General features: G+C 38.6%; 1 protein-coding gene across 17 annotated transcripts in view; it reads right to left on the reverse strand.

Moving 5' to 3' along the window:
• Picalm (phosphatidylinositol binding clathrin assembly protein) overlaps positions 1-16,561 on the reverse strand; it is a 78,515-nt gene extending 61,954 nt beyond the window's left edge. For 7 of the 17 annotated variants that reach the window (XM_052158994.1, XM_052158986.1, XM_052158978.1 and 4 more), the window contains exon 1: positions 16,176-16,392. In XM_052158994.1, coding sequence (XP_052014954.1) covers positions 16,176-16,305 — 130 coding nt within the window. In that variant the 5' untranslated portion in view covers positions 16,306-16,392. Of the gene's footprint in view, positions 1-8,362; positions 8,401-15,788; positions 15,898-16,175 lie in introns of those variants that run through there. The other 10 variants (XM_052158923.1, XM_052158895.1, XM_052158931.1 and 7 more) reach the window with 8 other exon arrangements.
• Between the last annotated feature and the right edge of the window lie 349 nt (positions 16,562-16,910).

Raw genomic sequence — 16,910 nt, forward strand, 5'->3', positions numbered from 1 at the left:
GGGAGGAAGGACACCACACTATTTCATAATATTTACAAACAGAATTTCATCACTGAAAATGTTATTTATTCAATTCACTGTGTAAGGCCCATCAACCCAATATACTAGAGTAAGAAATTATCAAACTTAATGTTTTTAAAACAATACTAGATGAGTTTTTCTATTAAAATTTGAAAGACAGCAGCATTTTACCCATTGACTGGTAATTATGGGCTTATAGGCTTCAAGTATAGCTCAATACAAGGCATCTTCATAAGCATGCTTCTGCTACTGAAAAAATCTGAAAATAAGTGCAGGGAACAGGGACACGCCTTAATTCCAGCACTTGGGAGGCAGAAACAGGCAAGTTATCTGTTATAGCCACTCTGGTCTACCTACCAAGTGAGCATATGCTAGCCAGGGCTAGCATAATGAGACCCTGTCAAGAAAGGAGGGAGGGAAGGAAAGAAGGGGGAGAGGAGGAAGGGAGGGGAGGGGAAGAGGGAGTAAGGGAAGGGAAAGGGAGAGGGAGAGGAAGGAAGAAGAGGGAGGGAAGGAGGGAGAGAGGGAGGGAGGGAGGGAGGGAAGACAGCTTAAGAATACGTCATTTTAATGTCTCACTGAACTATTACTTGGCTTGCATGTGTGCCAACCACAGTAACAACTGCAGTAATGCTAATAATAAAAACCTGGAGACTAAAAACAGCTGCTTCTTTCATTTAAGTATCATTTAAGTATCTGTAACCAAATAGATGTCACATGATAGTTTTAAAAACTAAATTCAATCTATAAATGACATTTGAAAAGTCTGCCGAATTTTTTAAAGGATATTATGGTTTTTGTTGGCTTATCATGAGGAAATAATGTAAACCTTAAGTAGTACAGAGAGCTAGCCACCTTTAAAAGGTCTTAACCACCTTTCTACTGTCATTCGACAATGTCAATATTTAACTTACAGTGTAATGTTATCAAAGGATCCTCAAATAAATCTTATGCTCAACTAATATGCTACTACAGGAAGAACTACTTTTCTAGTTGAGCCTTCCTTAAACTTGACAAACACTGGAGTACATGAAACAGCTTATCCTTTCACTGCTGCTGTGGTACACCACCTTTTATGACTATAATTGGCAAGTGAGAAGCTATTTTTAGACTTTCCTATGACAACGTCCTTTAAAGTTCATCTGTCCCTGTTAGCAGTCTTTGGAGTCTCACTAGTGAGTCTTACTCCCTTTAACAGTCTGTCCTAAGTGCTACTCCAATGCTCCAGTGCTACACCTAAGTGCTTCACCTAATGAGGACATAATTTCTCCATTCTTAACATTCTGCTGTAGGCTGTCCAGCTCTTTCAAGTACATGTCATTCATCCCCGTGTGATGTGACTGTACTACGACTATGGAACAGGGCTGTAACCTAACAAATGAATAAAGGATCTAGAATCAGACTCTAAATTCACTCTTGATCATTATGTCTTCAGCTATCTCAGCCATTTAGTTTTTTCTTTTTATTGGTTTTGGCCAAGCATGGCGCACACACAACCCTGCAATCCTAGGGCTTAGGTGGCTGAGTAGGGAACACTGCCAAAGAGCTAAAGGTCACTTGTGTTACACAGTGAGTTCCAGACCAGCACTGGCTATATTGTAAGGCTGTGTCTCAAGCCCCAAGTGAGTAAACCCGAACTACATGAGACTCCATCTCAAGAAAAGAAAAAGTAACCTCCAGTATACTCACTGGCCTTATAAAGCAAAGCCCAAATTCCCCTAGGCAGCTCACCTGAGATAACATTAGCAACCACAATTTGAAATCAGTTTCCTATTCCACTAACCTCACAGAAATGCTACCAAATTCCTTCCCTCCCTTTCCAAAGATGTAATCTGAAAACAAACTGGAATCAAGCAAATGTTAAAAGGCAAATTTTCTAAGTATAACTACAAACTGAACATGATTAAAGAGTATATAAACTACACCAATAAGTTGTCTATTTGTCAGTCACTAGAGGACCAAAAACAAACAAAAACCAAAAGAAAGGGGAAATACCAAACCAACTAAAAACTAGCTGTACAATTTCCTTAACAGCACAGGCAGCGTGACGGTCTCATAAGGACTAGTAAAACATTCACGGCAAGTAAACACAAACTCCTTTTCTCTTCTATAGCAGGTTTGACAGGTATACAGAGATTTCTGTCCAAACCTATGCATGCAATTACATACTTTTTAAATGTAGCCCTAATCTACTGTAGATTTCTAGCATTAGTAAGAAAATGTATTCACTTTCTTATATAACACACACGAGCAGCAGTCCTCCCAACAAGCAACTAAAAATTCTTAATATTAACAAATCTGATATTCCTAGAGTTGTGTTAAACAAAATAAAGCATAAAATAAGGCTTATGGCAAGAATCTATAATTCATCATTTAACTATTCTGTTACTTTCTTAGAGACAGTACAGAGTAATTGGTTAATGACACTTCTGATAACACTTTCAAGTGTTCTATCATGATAAAGCCAAAAATACAGGAAAATTACTTACTGTACATCATTTAGTCTATGAAAATAGTTACAAGCATTGCTACCAACACCCTTTACCTTTTCCTAATTAAAAAAAAAAACTAATTCTGGCATGAACTCTCTGAACTGACAAGTGAACCAACTTAAAATCAATATCACATTAAATGTTTTCAACATTAAAACATTAATTTTATTCAAGAACAAGTTAACACTTAAAAACTGTTCACTGAATGGTTCACTAGCCCAGTACACTAAACCCATTGTTGTTGTCCATAATAAAATCAGCCATGGTAGAGCATTCCTGTAACCCCAACACTTAAGAGGCAAAAGCAAGGCCCAGCAGTGGTGGTGCACATCTTTACTCCCAGCACTTGGGAGGCAGAGGCAGAGGATTTCAGAGTTCGAGAGGCCAGCCTGGTCTACAGAATGAGTTCCCGGACAGCCAAGGCTATACAGAGAAACCCTGTCTCAAAAAAAAACAAAAGAGGCAAAAGCAGGAAGATCAGGGGCTCAATGTTAGCCTCAGACACATGAGAACCTTAAACAAAACACAACATGAAACATTAAATATTTACAAAAAATACTTGTATACAACAGGCATTAATATTCTCAATTCAAGAGATACAGAAGCAAGTAAAACAATCCCTAGTTTCAAGAATAGATGCTGTGAATACAAAAATAAAAATAAAAATCTTCCAATAGAGGCATGGGGAGCAATCTTACTGCAGTCGCAGTTGCTGCTCATGGCTGGTCAAGTGTATCCCCACTAGACAGCTGGGATTGGGAAGCCCTGTGCTTCACTGAACAAAGGCTTCCAACCTAATGCAAATAAAGAGATCCTTTGACAAACCTGAAATAAAAACTTAAGCAAATATGACATATATTTGAAGAGGCTGATAGGAAGCCTTTTATCATATATTTTTATATTAGTTGCATATTTTCAATAAAGGTACAAGAAATTTCACATTTTGTTAGCCATTTTTTCCTAAACCAAATCACATAAAAGAATGCTACATGATATACAAGCTCTAATTGTTTTTTAAGTAATATATTAGTACTTGAGACTGAGCACTGATGGGAAATAAAGGAAGAACTAAGTAGATAAATGGTCTCTGACTGTAGTTTTCAAGGGCTATATGATGGTAGTTGCCAAATCCAAGAACAAAAAAGCTAAAGGAGCACAAATATAGCATCGCAGAATAGCAGAGAAAAGGCAATTAGAAAATAAGCAAGCTGAGTAATGGATTGTCTAAGGTCATGCAGAGAGAAGGCTAGCACCAATACTCCACAAGATGAGTTCCCTCTTGAAGTTGATATTTCCAAATAGAACTGTGCATATTTATAAAAATTATATTTTGTCAAGAAGTCTCCTATTCCCCAGTCTCTAAAAGTTTCCTGTGAGCTAAATCAGGGGTTTCTCCAGACTTCCAGTCAGCACTCTTTATTACCATCTGAAAGTAAATGTACTTTGACCAAAAAGAAAAAAGTTAAGGCTAGGGAAGTATCATGAAGTAGGTATGCTTGCCTAGTAGGCATTGAGGCTCTGGGTTCGAACCCTAGAACTGCAAGATAAGTAAATTAAATGGATAAATGTCAATGTGGTCTTTCTTTTTTTAAGGGTGAAGAGTTGAGACAGAGTCTCACTATATAGCTGTCACTGGCCTGGAACTCTAGACCAGGCTGACCTTGAACTCCTAAAAGTCTGACTGCCTCTGCCTCCTGGATGCTGAATTTAAAGGCATGTACCACCTTTATAAATTAGAACAAGATTATTAAATAGATATTTATAGGTTTTTATAAGTATGTTACTACAAGTCAATGCTAAACACAAAGAAATACCAACCCAAATCTTATTCTCCAACTCTGTGTACGCTATATCCTAAACAAAACTAATTTTATCCAACTCTGTGTAATACTGACATTTTCTTAAACTTTAAAACAAACTTTTAGCTTGCTAGACATAGTGGTACATGACTTTAAACTCAGCACTCAGGAAACTGGTATGTGGGCTACATGCTAAGACCTAGTCAAAAAAACAGAAAGGGAGGGAGGGATATACTTTTGGGTCAAAATTAGGTATACATTAGGCCTTCTGTTGTTGTTATTCAATGATCTCATTCATCTGAAAGTCAAATACCCCCCAAACCTGAGTACTTATCACTGTATTATTAATAATAATCTATAATAATAAAGTAACGTAAAAACTGAAATGATAATATACAGTACAATACTATAATAAAATTATAATAAACACAAACATTGAAACTTGTCAAAATTTAGATCTGGCCCAGAGTTGTGATAGTTATCCTACCACTTGGACGGCTGAGGAAGGAGAAATCCCAAATTTGAGACCTGCTTGGGCAAACAGTGAAACTCTGTCTCAAAACAAAATAGTCTAGCTTAGTGGGGTCACCTATAATTCCACTATTCAGAAGTCTGAGGCCAGCCTGGGCTAAATATAAAAATTAGCAGGCCAACTACAGCTACATAGCTCTGTCTTAAAGAAACAAAAAAACAAAGCTTGAGGCCACAATTTAGTAACTTATACTTCTAGCAAGCAAAAGTAGAAAATAAAATTTAGCTTTCAAAGAAAGCAACGCCTTCTTTTCCCATTTTCATACTGGCAAAAGAGATCACACAGTGGCCCCCAAAGTACAATTAGACCAAAACTCCTGAGCAATAACCTCTGACTAAAGGTCTGTTGTTAAAATTCAACTCCTTCTACAATCTGGCCTTAAGTGAATTGCTTCAACTACACTTTGACCATTATAGCCCCAAAGAACCCCACTTCCCAACAGAGCACCTATTAACATAAACACTGCTGCAGTCTTCCTACCTACATGTTTGTACATTCTTTTCCACTGCATGGAATTCCTATTGTTCCTCATTACTCATCACTGAAGGCCCAGGTGCCCCACCTATTAAAGGCAGTACCTCCCCATCTGATTCTAAGTATCACTGAATTAGTATCTATCTTAGAGTGCCTGGTAATACTACTATGTGTATAGTCATTTTCCTTACTAGATTAAGAATCAAGTCAGTAATTTCACTTCTAGATTTGCCAATAATCTCCATACAGTATCCTAGGCGTATAAATAGCAGACAGTCACTATGTGAATTACTAAGAAGTTTATTAATTCCTACCATACTATAAGTTTCATTTGGTAGATTCAGCTCTTAAAACATTAAGAATAACTGACTGTTTACAAATATATCTAAATAGTTAAATCAAATCAAAGAGAACCTAAAATCTTTAGAATTTACTACTGTCTAATGAGTTTGTGTCCATTAATAAATTTAGAGGTCCCACAAAAGCTAGATTTCCAGATAAGTTCACAAAGAGCTTGAGATTACAGTATATCTGGTTTCATTTATTAAAACTCAACCAATAATGCAAAGCAACATTTAAAGCCCACTTTCAGGTTATGAAAGGGACCTCTACAGGATCCTTTGTTCCTTCTTTCCTGTCCGGTCCTCAGCAGGCTATAAACTATCAAGTAAAAGAAAAACCATTCCCTGGCATCGTGGCACTGGCATCTAATAACAGTAAAAGGAGAGAAGCTCTAAGATGAAGGTCAGTGAAGTAAAGGTTGAAGACAAAGTCTACCAAAGTAACAAGACCTTTAAGGGCTCCTATCTAGCCTCATCCAGCAACTTCTCCAATGCCAGGACTTTGTACCATGTAACCCACTACCCTCCCCCAAGCACTATAAAGCTCTTTCTTACCTTCATGTCACTACATATGCTAATTTAAAAAGAACTTTTTATCCATCTGCAAAAATCACTATATATCCTTTAAATTCTGGTCCCCTCCTCTGTGTAACCTTCATCAATCTCCTAATTCCTACCTCTTACTTTGAAATTTCATACACGAACTATATACATGTAACTCAATGTACTTCAATTACTTGGTTGTTTAGCACTCATGGTTCTTTTAAGGTAAGGACAAAGTCACGTTGTTATATTCTCTCTTAAACCTTGATCATTTTCCTTCAGCACCCCACTCTATCTATTCAAGACTAGCATTAAATCCTGCTCAATATTAACTCAGTAACACACAATATTAACACAGTATTAACACACAATATTAACACACAATATTAACCTGGGTTCCAGGTCAACCTTAGGATACAGTGAAATGTTGCACAAAATAAACGTTTTTCTTTCAATATCAACTTTTCTGCAAACTTTCAATAAAATGCCACTAAATGAGTCTCATTTTGTCTTTCAATACAACTTTTCTGCAAACTTTCAATAAAATGCCACTAAATGAGTCATTTTGTCATCTGACCCTTCTTAAAAAAAAAAAATCTCATTCAAAGATGAACTCTCAAGTCTGCCTTCTAAACCAGCATGGAAATCAGGAGAGAGCTGAGGCAAGTAGTCGGAAGACTCCACTACCACTCACAGCACTCACAGCAGTGTAGTTAAGGGTCTAGCCTTCATTTCTTACTAGTTCTTTTACACTTTAATGTTTTTACCAGTACAGATGTTTTATCACAGCACACAAGCATTTAATAAATAAAGTCTTATATCCCATACCACAAGATACAAACTACTGGAATTAACCAAAAATTTAAAACCAATGACTACCTAAAATTCATTTTTAATAAATAGATAAGCCCATAATCCTAGAAAGCAGAAAAGTCAAAGGACTTTACTGACAAACCGTTTAAAATCAAATACACCAACAAAAGGTAGGCTCTGGAATAAATATTTTTGTGTCAAACTACCCTAGTTTTAAATGAACAAAGAACAAATGTTTATTTCCCTGTTTCCATCATTCCTTTACTCTCAAAGCAGAATAAAAATGTACTTGAGTCTGAAAAGAAACTGTTTAAAGAAATCATTAAAGAGCAAACACTATTACTTTTAGCAATCTCTCTCTTCCTTTCGTAAGATCCGAAAGTACTACTGACTATTACTTCATGGAAACCCACACCCCTACTTGACCCAGTCAGCATCTTTTATTGCATACTTGTCCCATGCTGCATTTTAAACATTTCACATGTTTAAAGAAAATACATGGGGATCCTTTCCATACATATAATTACAAGAACTACTAAAAAACAAAAACAAACCTTGAGATATGAAAAGTATCATTAGAGGGAAGTACAAGACACTTCTGTATGACCAAAACCATTGTTTATTGATGTGTCACCTCCATACAATTAAAAAAACAATGCATAACTCAATCTAAAAACATACTGATCAAGTGGTCCATCCAACTGAGAGAATATGAGACAGATAATTCCATTCATTCATCCAAAAACTATAGCCAGTACTATAGGTTAACATGAAAAAAATTTCCTATTTCCATATGACATTCAGGTAACAGAACTTGTAGCATGTTTAACCACAAAAGAAAGGTAGTTAAAAAACAAACAAACAAACAAACAAAAAAACCACGACCCTCAACCTTCTTTAGGGTCTCTTAACCTGTTATTACTACAGCAAGGATGAACCCTCAAAACACTGTGCTTGAAGCAAAGATCATGTGCTATGATTTTACTAACCTGAAATGCCTGGACAGACACACTAGACTCCTGGTTACAGTGGGCTGAAGAGACTAGGAATGACCTATTATCACTTTTTCATTATGCTTTCAAATTGCTTCATAATTCCCCTCATGCAACCTTACAACTATTTAAATATAAACATAACTTAAATTTCTTAATGAGTAAATGAAATTTCTTTAAACAAATACCTGAAGTATATCAAAATTTTATCAATACTCTATATAAACATTCCCTACTATTTGTTGGACATAGTTAAATACTGTATCTAATTACACACACACACACACACACACTCAAGTTATAGTCACGTAAGACCTATAACAATACAAATATATACTAAAATAGAACAACTGACCATATCCTGTGAAGCCATCTCCATAGCAAACCTGCAATCTGTAGAAAGAAAAGTCAATTGTAAAACATGCCTAACGTTTTCACCCACTATCCTTGGAAAAACTATCCTTGAGGAATATTTGGCCCCTACAACTCTTTCAAGTAATAAGTTGATGCTACAGTTTCTAACACATTTCTAAGATTAGAATTCTCAGGTTTCAGAGAAAACGTTTCATCAATCCCTGGCAAACACTTAAGGTTCCAGATATAGTAATATTTTTACTAACTTCATTACCTCTCCTAATCCTTACCTCAGATTTCATTCTAAAAGAATTATTTTATTTCTCCTTTGTTACAGCAAATAAATGACTAGGTAGGTAGATGGGTGTGTGGGTGGGTGAATGGATGGATAAGACCTTACCACATAGTTGTTCCTTTGGAAGACAATGTAACCAGTACCTCCTTGTGGTAGTGCAAAGAGACTCAAAACATTTGAGTTTAAGTTTCAGATCCTACTTTATAGTTAGAATTGCACTTCTACTTTCAAGAACAGCCTTCAAGATGTACATTTTAATACCTCCTTCAAACTGAACAGCCATATCAAAGTTTTCCTCATTACAATGTTACTCTGTCATCATCAACCAACAACTAAACTAAACCAATCCTCTTAAGGGCTTCTGAGGCCAAAGAATGATGATACCATCAGAGAACTATGAATGACTTTACTACCAGTAAACTGTAATAAGGAAAACGTTTGAATGTTAAGACAGATCTCTCTGCTTTTTCCTCAGACTTAGTCTGAACTATAAAGGAAAATATATACTCACTCACTATTTAGTGAACACTCAGAAAGCTGCTGAGTATGTTACTGAAGGGATAAATAAATAGATAAACCAGAGAAAGAAAAATGAAGCAGAAGTCCCTATTCTACAAAGAAAACTTTTCATATAAACACAGCAAGTATGTCCGCCCTGACAACAACTTTATAAATGGCAGTACATGGGCTGGAGAGATGGCTCTGTGATTAAGAGTGCTTACTTGGTGAACCACTTACACGGAAATCGGAGCTTAAATTCCAAAAGATATTTATGTGGTAAAATATATTTTAAAAAAGAAAGTGCTTACTGCTCTTTCAGAGGACCTGAGTTCAGTTCTCATGCCAAACATCTTCTAATTATCTGTGACCTCAAGGGGAAATCAAGGCCTCTGTGGCACCACACTTGTATTCAGACCCACACATATAAATAAAAATGACAAATCTTTTTTAAAAATCCTTTGCACAGGCCGGGCGGTGGTGGCGCACGCCTGTAATCCCAGCACTCTGGGAGGCAGAGGCAGGCGGATTTCTGAGTTCGAGGCCAGCCTGGTCTACCAAGTAAGTTCCAGGACAGCCAGGACTACACAGAGAAACCCTGTCTCGGGGGAAAAAAAAAATCCTTTGCACATCAAGTTCCTCTTGGAATAACCTTTACTCCTCCCTAATAGCCTTCCCAGAAGTATGTATTTTAGTCTTGGTACCTTTTACTCATAAAAACGCTAAAGAACCTTTTTTAATGAGATTTCTGTCAATATTTACTGTCAGAAATTAAAACTGAGTTTCAAAAATTTATTCATTTAAAAACAACAAACTCCACTCATTATATTAATAGGTTTTATGAAAAGTGTATTTAAAATCTAGAAGAGCACACAAGAAGAAACTGGTTTCTGTATAAGTCTTTACTACACAACTTGACAGAAGAGCCTGGCTCTTATGGTTTGCTAATACATTCAACCTGTTGCAATAATCACACAGCACAAAGCTTCCTTCTGGGAAACTCCACAAGAATAGAGAAGGGAAGTTGGACCTTAGAATATGGATACTAAGTTCTGACCTCACAAGCTTGCTGAAGGTTATTGGTTCACACCTGAAGCACCAGCGCTAACAAAGGAGCCCAAGACTATGGTATGAGAACAAATGAACATAGCTATGTAAAAGAGTCCATGAATGGACAGACCTTACACCTTTCACAAAAATATGCTCAAAATTATTACAAAACCAGATGAAATATACAAAACAAAGTTTCGGGAAGACAATATGGAAAGTAATCCCTTTGGGTTTGATGATTACATTTTAGAAACAACACTAGCTGGGCGGTGGTGGCACATGCCTTTAATCCCAGCACTTGGAAGGCAGAGGTAGGCAGATTTCTGAGTTCTAGGCCAGCCTGGTCTATAGTGTGAGTTCCAGGACAGCCAGGGCTACACAGAGAAACCCTGTCTCAAAAAACAAAAAAACAAAAACAAAAAAAGAAACAACACTAAAGGAATAATCCAAGAAATGATGGTCTAGACCAGTGGTTCTCAACCTTTCTAAAGTTGAAAAAGATGTGAGAAAAGCCAATTAGCCAAAGTACACAAATAACAAAAGCAAAAATCACCTCTTAAAATGCAGTAAGAAAACAATCTGACTTTTAGGAATGGTGACAGACTTTAACAGAAGAAACCTCATCAAAGACCCACAAATACCAACCAAGAATATGAAGAATTATTCTGTAAGGCAACAGTATGAACCCTACCACCCACCTAAAGGGTGGACAAATCCAGAATGAAACAAAAATATCAAATGCATGACAGGATGTGAATAGTTCTCATTCATTACTGATAGGAATAAAAAGTGATGAGGTGACTCTGGGAAATGGTTTAGCAGTTTCCCACATAACAAAATATACAGTAATGCAGAAAGAGGAATGCTGATGAAAGGTTAAATTATAATTGGCAAAACTTTGACAGAACAAGATAGCCTTCAGCAGGAGGACGGACAAATCATGGTACACACAACCGAATGATATTCAGTGTTTAAAGGAAATGAGCTGTTTGGCCATGGAAACACAGGATCATCAGAAGAGTTTGATACTGGGTGAAAAACCCAATGTGAAAAGGCTACTACTACCTATTGTATGTTAGATCCCAATCACTTGTTTTCAGAAACAAGGAAAGCTAAGAAAACAAAGATCAGAGCTTCAAGGGGTTTTGGAAAACCACAAAACTTTTCAGGACAGTCAAATTAACTTGTTATGACAATGTAACAGTGGATATATGCAGATATTTGGCCAAACCTATAGGACGCACAAAAGCAAAAGTGAATCCTAATGTTACTGCTTCCTTTGGGTGATGGTGATATATTAAAAAATAAACAAAACAAGGCATAAGCCCAAAAACTATACACCAACTACATACAAATATATGAGAAACCCTTAGCATTATGACAAAATCCAGCAAATCACAATTCTACATTTGATTTTTAATGCAAAAGTTTAGGCTCATCAATAAGTTTTAAAATAAATTCATTAGTCAAAACTAAGAGAACAATTCTTCATGAAAAGAACAATATACACAATGAACATAGAAAATTCTGAAAGGTCATACTCAAAATTCCAATTCTCTAAAGAAATACATAAAGCACTTCAACTAGGAACACAATGAAACAGAACACAAAGTAACGGAAATACTGCCTTAACCACCAGAGGAACAGGAAGGGCAAATACTGAGCACTACTTTCCAAGTCTAAGGACACCTCCTCAGGCTAGGACTCAGTCCAACCTCTTCCCAAGAAACCTTTATACTTTGTTTCTTACTTGTTTGATTTAAAAAACAAAAAAAAAACAAAAAAAAAAAAAAACAGGAACCGTAAACACTTTGAAACTAAAATAAATGTGCCACTTTCTATGAATTATTGTAAATTCTCATTTTAAAATTCTAAATAATGGTCAAGGTCAAAGTAAACACTTTTACTTGATGCCCCAGTATAGGAGAATACCAGGACAGGGAAGCAGAGTGGGGGAGTTGGCGAGCAGGGGGAAAGGGGGAAGGGGGGAAGGGTGTTTTCGGAGGGGAAACAAGGGGATAACATTTGAAATATAAATAAAGAAAATATCTAATAAAAAAGTAAACACTTTTAAACTACAGTAAAACATTGGGCCTTGGTGGCACAGGCCTATCTATGATCACAATACACTGAAAGCTAAGGCAGAAGCAAGTTCAAGGTCTGCCTGGGCTACAAAGAAAATTCAAGACCACCCTGTCTCAAGAAAAACAAACAAGAAGAAAAGGGCTGAGTATATAACTCAGTGGTAGGACATTTGCCCAGCATGTATAAGGCCCTAAGACTCAATCCCTATTATTGTAAATTAGATGAATTTTGATAACTAAAATTTTTACACAGTATTTTCAGATATCAATATATTTCATGCAAATGCTCTGCAAGCAATCATGGAGGAGCATGCCTGTCATCAATCCCATCTCACAGGCAAGATTATGGGTTCAAGGCCAACACAGGATACATAGGTTTCCAGGCCAACCTAAGCGTTCAAAACTGAGAAAATAGCCAAGTCACTGTGAAGTGTTTCATTTCTCACTTGTATCTTTAAACTAAGATGCTTTAAAATTATCCACATAAGAAAGATACATCTATGAAACATGGAATATATTATTCGGCACTCCTTAATCACTTTTTAAAAAGTGTTTTAGAATTCATTTGGTTAACTACAAACAGAACAGCTAGCTATAAAGGATGAATGTCAGCTCTCGTCAGAGTTTCTTTTAATAGACTAGTTGGCCCTCCGTTTACATGGGTTCCACAACATCAGATCAGAAACATTTGGTAGAAAAACATCTGAATTGAACGGTTTTTGGTCATGGTTCCACAGACAATATACTACAACTGTTTTACACAGCATTTACATCATACAGGTATATAAGTAATGTGGAAATGCTTTTAAAGATATACAGGAGGGTGTGTAGGCTGTGTGCTAACACTATACACTTTATACAAAGGACTTGAACAGCTATAGATCTGGGTGGGAAGATAGCTGTATCTGAAATTTTAAGAGTTGTGCTCTTCAACCTTGATTATAAGGGCCATTAGAAGCCTGAATATAAATGAAAATCTGTCAAGTTTAATGACCTCATAGTAGGAACATTAAATACTTTTATGCACTAATACCTATAAGCAAAGAAAAATAACTTCAATACACATACAATATAATATGAATTGACTCATAATTTATGGACAATAATCACTTCCTAATATAGAAAAATCTTGCCAAGGAAGTACACAAAAGCCACATACTAAAGGATTTATAGGAAAGGCAAATTACTAGGCATATTTTTGCTAAATGCTACCATTTTAAAAACAAAATTGTTTCTACTCAGTTCAAAGAAGCAGTCATTAGTAGTTGGCGACATTAAAAGGCTTTTAAAAAAACTAAGCTTTCAAAACTAAGAAAAATTCTTAAAGGGTCAAAAATTACTCAAAGAAGCAAAAATTATTTGAAATGATCCGTTTCTATTAAACACAGCCTTAAGTTCATGAGACCAACACCAACACTTGTCTCTGGCTAATTTGTCAAAGCATGTTGACATGTAAAGGGAGGGCTGTAACCCAATCAGTAGTGATTTTTCTGAAATATTAGTGAGAAACAGCTTACAATAAGGAAAAATAGTAACACCGTTTTAAAACCTCATTAAGAAAAACCAAGAGGCACCTTATTTTTAATAAACTACATTAAAAAACATTACCAAGTATACTCAAGCTCTAAAAGTATAGGAGTTTGTAAACAGCTGTAATAAAAAAAAAGTTAGATTATCCTTAAACACCAACTAGTTTCAATTTATAATAGTGACTATTACAAAAGGTCACTAACTAGATAAAACCACAACCTTTGCTTCTAACCTAAAAAAAGAAAAAAAGGAAAGAAAAAAAAAGAACCAACAACCCATCTTCTAGCCATTCTTGCAACACTTTTCAGTAATCATTGCTTGCAACTGGAGATGCACCCTTTATAAAGAACATTTCAATGTTGTATCTACTGTTATGATTTATCTCTTTGAGTTACAAAACATTTCACATATTACCATTATCTTCTGTCCCCTCCACACCAACAAAAACAAATAAAAGCCCACAAACAGCACTGACCCAAAAACAGTAAGTAGGGTTTTGTACCACAGCCCAACCACGCACTGTGTGTGTGTGTGGGGGGGGGGGGGGGGGGGCCTGAGGCAAAGCTATGGTCTCAAGTTCAAGGCCAGCTTGGGCTCTGCTACACAGCCAAATCTGAGACAAGCCTGGAACTGAACCCATGGAAAAAAGGATCCCACGGGTAGTCTTTCAAAAGGATGTAAACAAAAGCATCTTCTCCAAGTATATATTTTCAAAACTCATTTACAATTTATTCAATATACCCTAAAGAATGTTTATATAAGTATCACCATTTAATAAATACATCTTTCACTTTTTTAAACAGGGTCAGTTAAAAAGCAGCCCCTGCCAACCAAAATAACGACTTTCATAAAACTTTTCCACGGCGAGGGATCAAATCACAATGAATAATGGGTTTGTCTGTGGCAATAACTTGTTCTAACAGCACTTCATGAGCAGTGTATCTTAGAATTCACACGCTGTATTTTTTTTTCAAGTGCAAACCTCACAGCCAAAGTCCAAATGAGAAACAAGATTCCTCACAGCAAATTCCCTTTCAGGACAAGCTCACTCTTGCTTCACAGGGCAAAGCAACTTTCATGGATGATGAAAGTCAGTTTAGCTAATGTGTCCCGGAGTCATTAAAAAAAAAAAAAGAATTTACTATCCTTGCCTATATCCCTATTTTTTCCTGAAACATTCCACTGACTCAAAGATTGAGTGATCCACTGAGCTTTGTACCCGAGGGCAAAGGAGCATCAAGAAAAAAGGAGGTGGTTTTACAGGTGGCTCCCAGGTTAGAAAGCAATTGGGAGGAATTTGCTCTATTAACTGTACCTAACTTAATGCCGGAGTTACATTATGCCGTTTAAGCAAGATGGTTATCCAAAATACAACTAGCATAAATTAAAACGTTTCCAAACCTGATTATTTGTACTTAAATATATTAATCCATTTCGAATCCCAACACATCACACTCAAGCTTCTAAAATCAAACCGCCAATGTTAACAGTTCCAGGAACTGATACCAAAACCAGCAAAGCCCTTATTCATATCCTCATATGGATTAAAAATGGGGAAGGTCGGACTTGCACATTTCTCACAACTTCAAAACTCGGACAATATAATGATGGCAAACAAAAATAGTAACTTCCCACAAAGCTTTCCCCACACCACACTGAATCCCTTTGTTTCTACTCCCCACAAACGTAAATGGAATAAAAGCCGTGTAACTGGGCATAGTATTGAAAGGAGGTGACAAGAAGTCAAAGGAACTTAACGGAAGCTAGAAAGGCAAAGATAACCGAAAAGGTAGATTGAAAGGTAGGAATGGAAAACAGAAAGAAATGGGAGGAGGAAAAAAACACTTCAAGGGTTGAGAAGTGACAGAAATCTGGGCCCACGAAGCCAAGTTAGTACGGAAACCCGGGTGAGAAAAAAAAAAAAAAAAAGCTAATGGAACAATGGGGCGGTGAGTGTTGGAGACACTAACCGGGAGACACTGAGCAGACGGCGGCTAGGCGGTCCGGGACGAGCGGGATGGAAGGGCAAAAAGGCTGCAGTAGCCGGGAGAGGAGTTTGGGTGAGGAGCTGGGTGGGAGGCAAGTTGGTGGAGCGCGATGGGCTCGGTGGTGCCTGGGGCTAGGAGACGAGGGTCTCGGGGGATCTCCAGCAGGGAATGGCTTGTCACATTTTCTTTCTCTTTTGAGAGGGGAGCAGAGGCCGTTAAAGGCAGGTGTGATGGAAGCTGAAAAGAACACAGCTCGCCCAGGCACAGGAGCCATCGTGCAGATAAGACGCAGGGAGGGAAAAGGCATCCCGAGAGGGAGAGGAGAACGATGGAGAGGGGTAGGGAAAGGGTGCGGGGGGCTTCACTCACAGTCCAGGTGCTTTTTCTTGGGGCCCATGATCTCGTGGGTCGTGGCCTTGCATACTGTCTTAGATACCGCGGAGCCAGTGACACTGTGCTGGGCCGCGGTGATTCGGTCCGTCAGGCTCTGGCCAGACATCTCTGCGGCTCGTCCGCCACCCCTTCCGCTCCGCAGCCCGCGGGGCCTGGGACCCCCAAGCGCCCGAGGGTCCCCACCCCCCACCGCACCCCCTACCCCCACCGGCTCCCGGCCCGCCTGCCGGCCTGGGGCGGGGCTCAGGGCCGCGCGCCGCCACCCGCTCCGAGAGCCCCGGCTCGCGTGTTCTCCACGGGCTCCCACAGCAAGTCGGGGCACTCCCGGGCCCCGCGCCTCGGCCTCAGCCCACCCCTTCCCTGGTCAGCTGGAGCCCGACCGGGCAAGAGGGACAAGCAGCTGCAGGAAAATGGCGGCGCCAGGCTCCTCCTCGGAGCTTTCCGGGCTGCCCCTGGGTCACGTGACTCGGGTTCCGCCCCCTGCTCGCTTCCTCCCGCCCCTTCTCCCTTCCCTTTCCTCTCCGGCGCGCCCCCCTCCCTCGCTCCGGCGAGGGAAGAGCGGGGCGGCGCCCGCGCGCTACGTGGTGGAACCCGCCCGGCGGGCGCAACAGGAGGCCGGCCCGCGGGGGACGGCGCGGCCCGCCGCGTCACGTGACGCGCCCTGCCAACAGGTCGCCCGAGGCAGGGCCCCCGCGTGTCGTAGGGGGGCGG

The sequence above is a fragment of the Apodemus sylvaticus genome, chromosome 1, assembly GCF_947179515.1.
Source record: "Apodemus sylvaticus chromosome 1, mApoSyl1.1, whole genome shotgun sequence".
NCBI classification, from domain to species: domain Eukaryota; kingdom Metazoa; phylum Chordata; class Mammalia; order Rodentia; family Muridae; genus Apodemus; species Apodemus sylvaticus.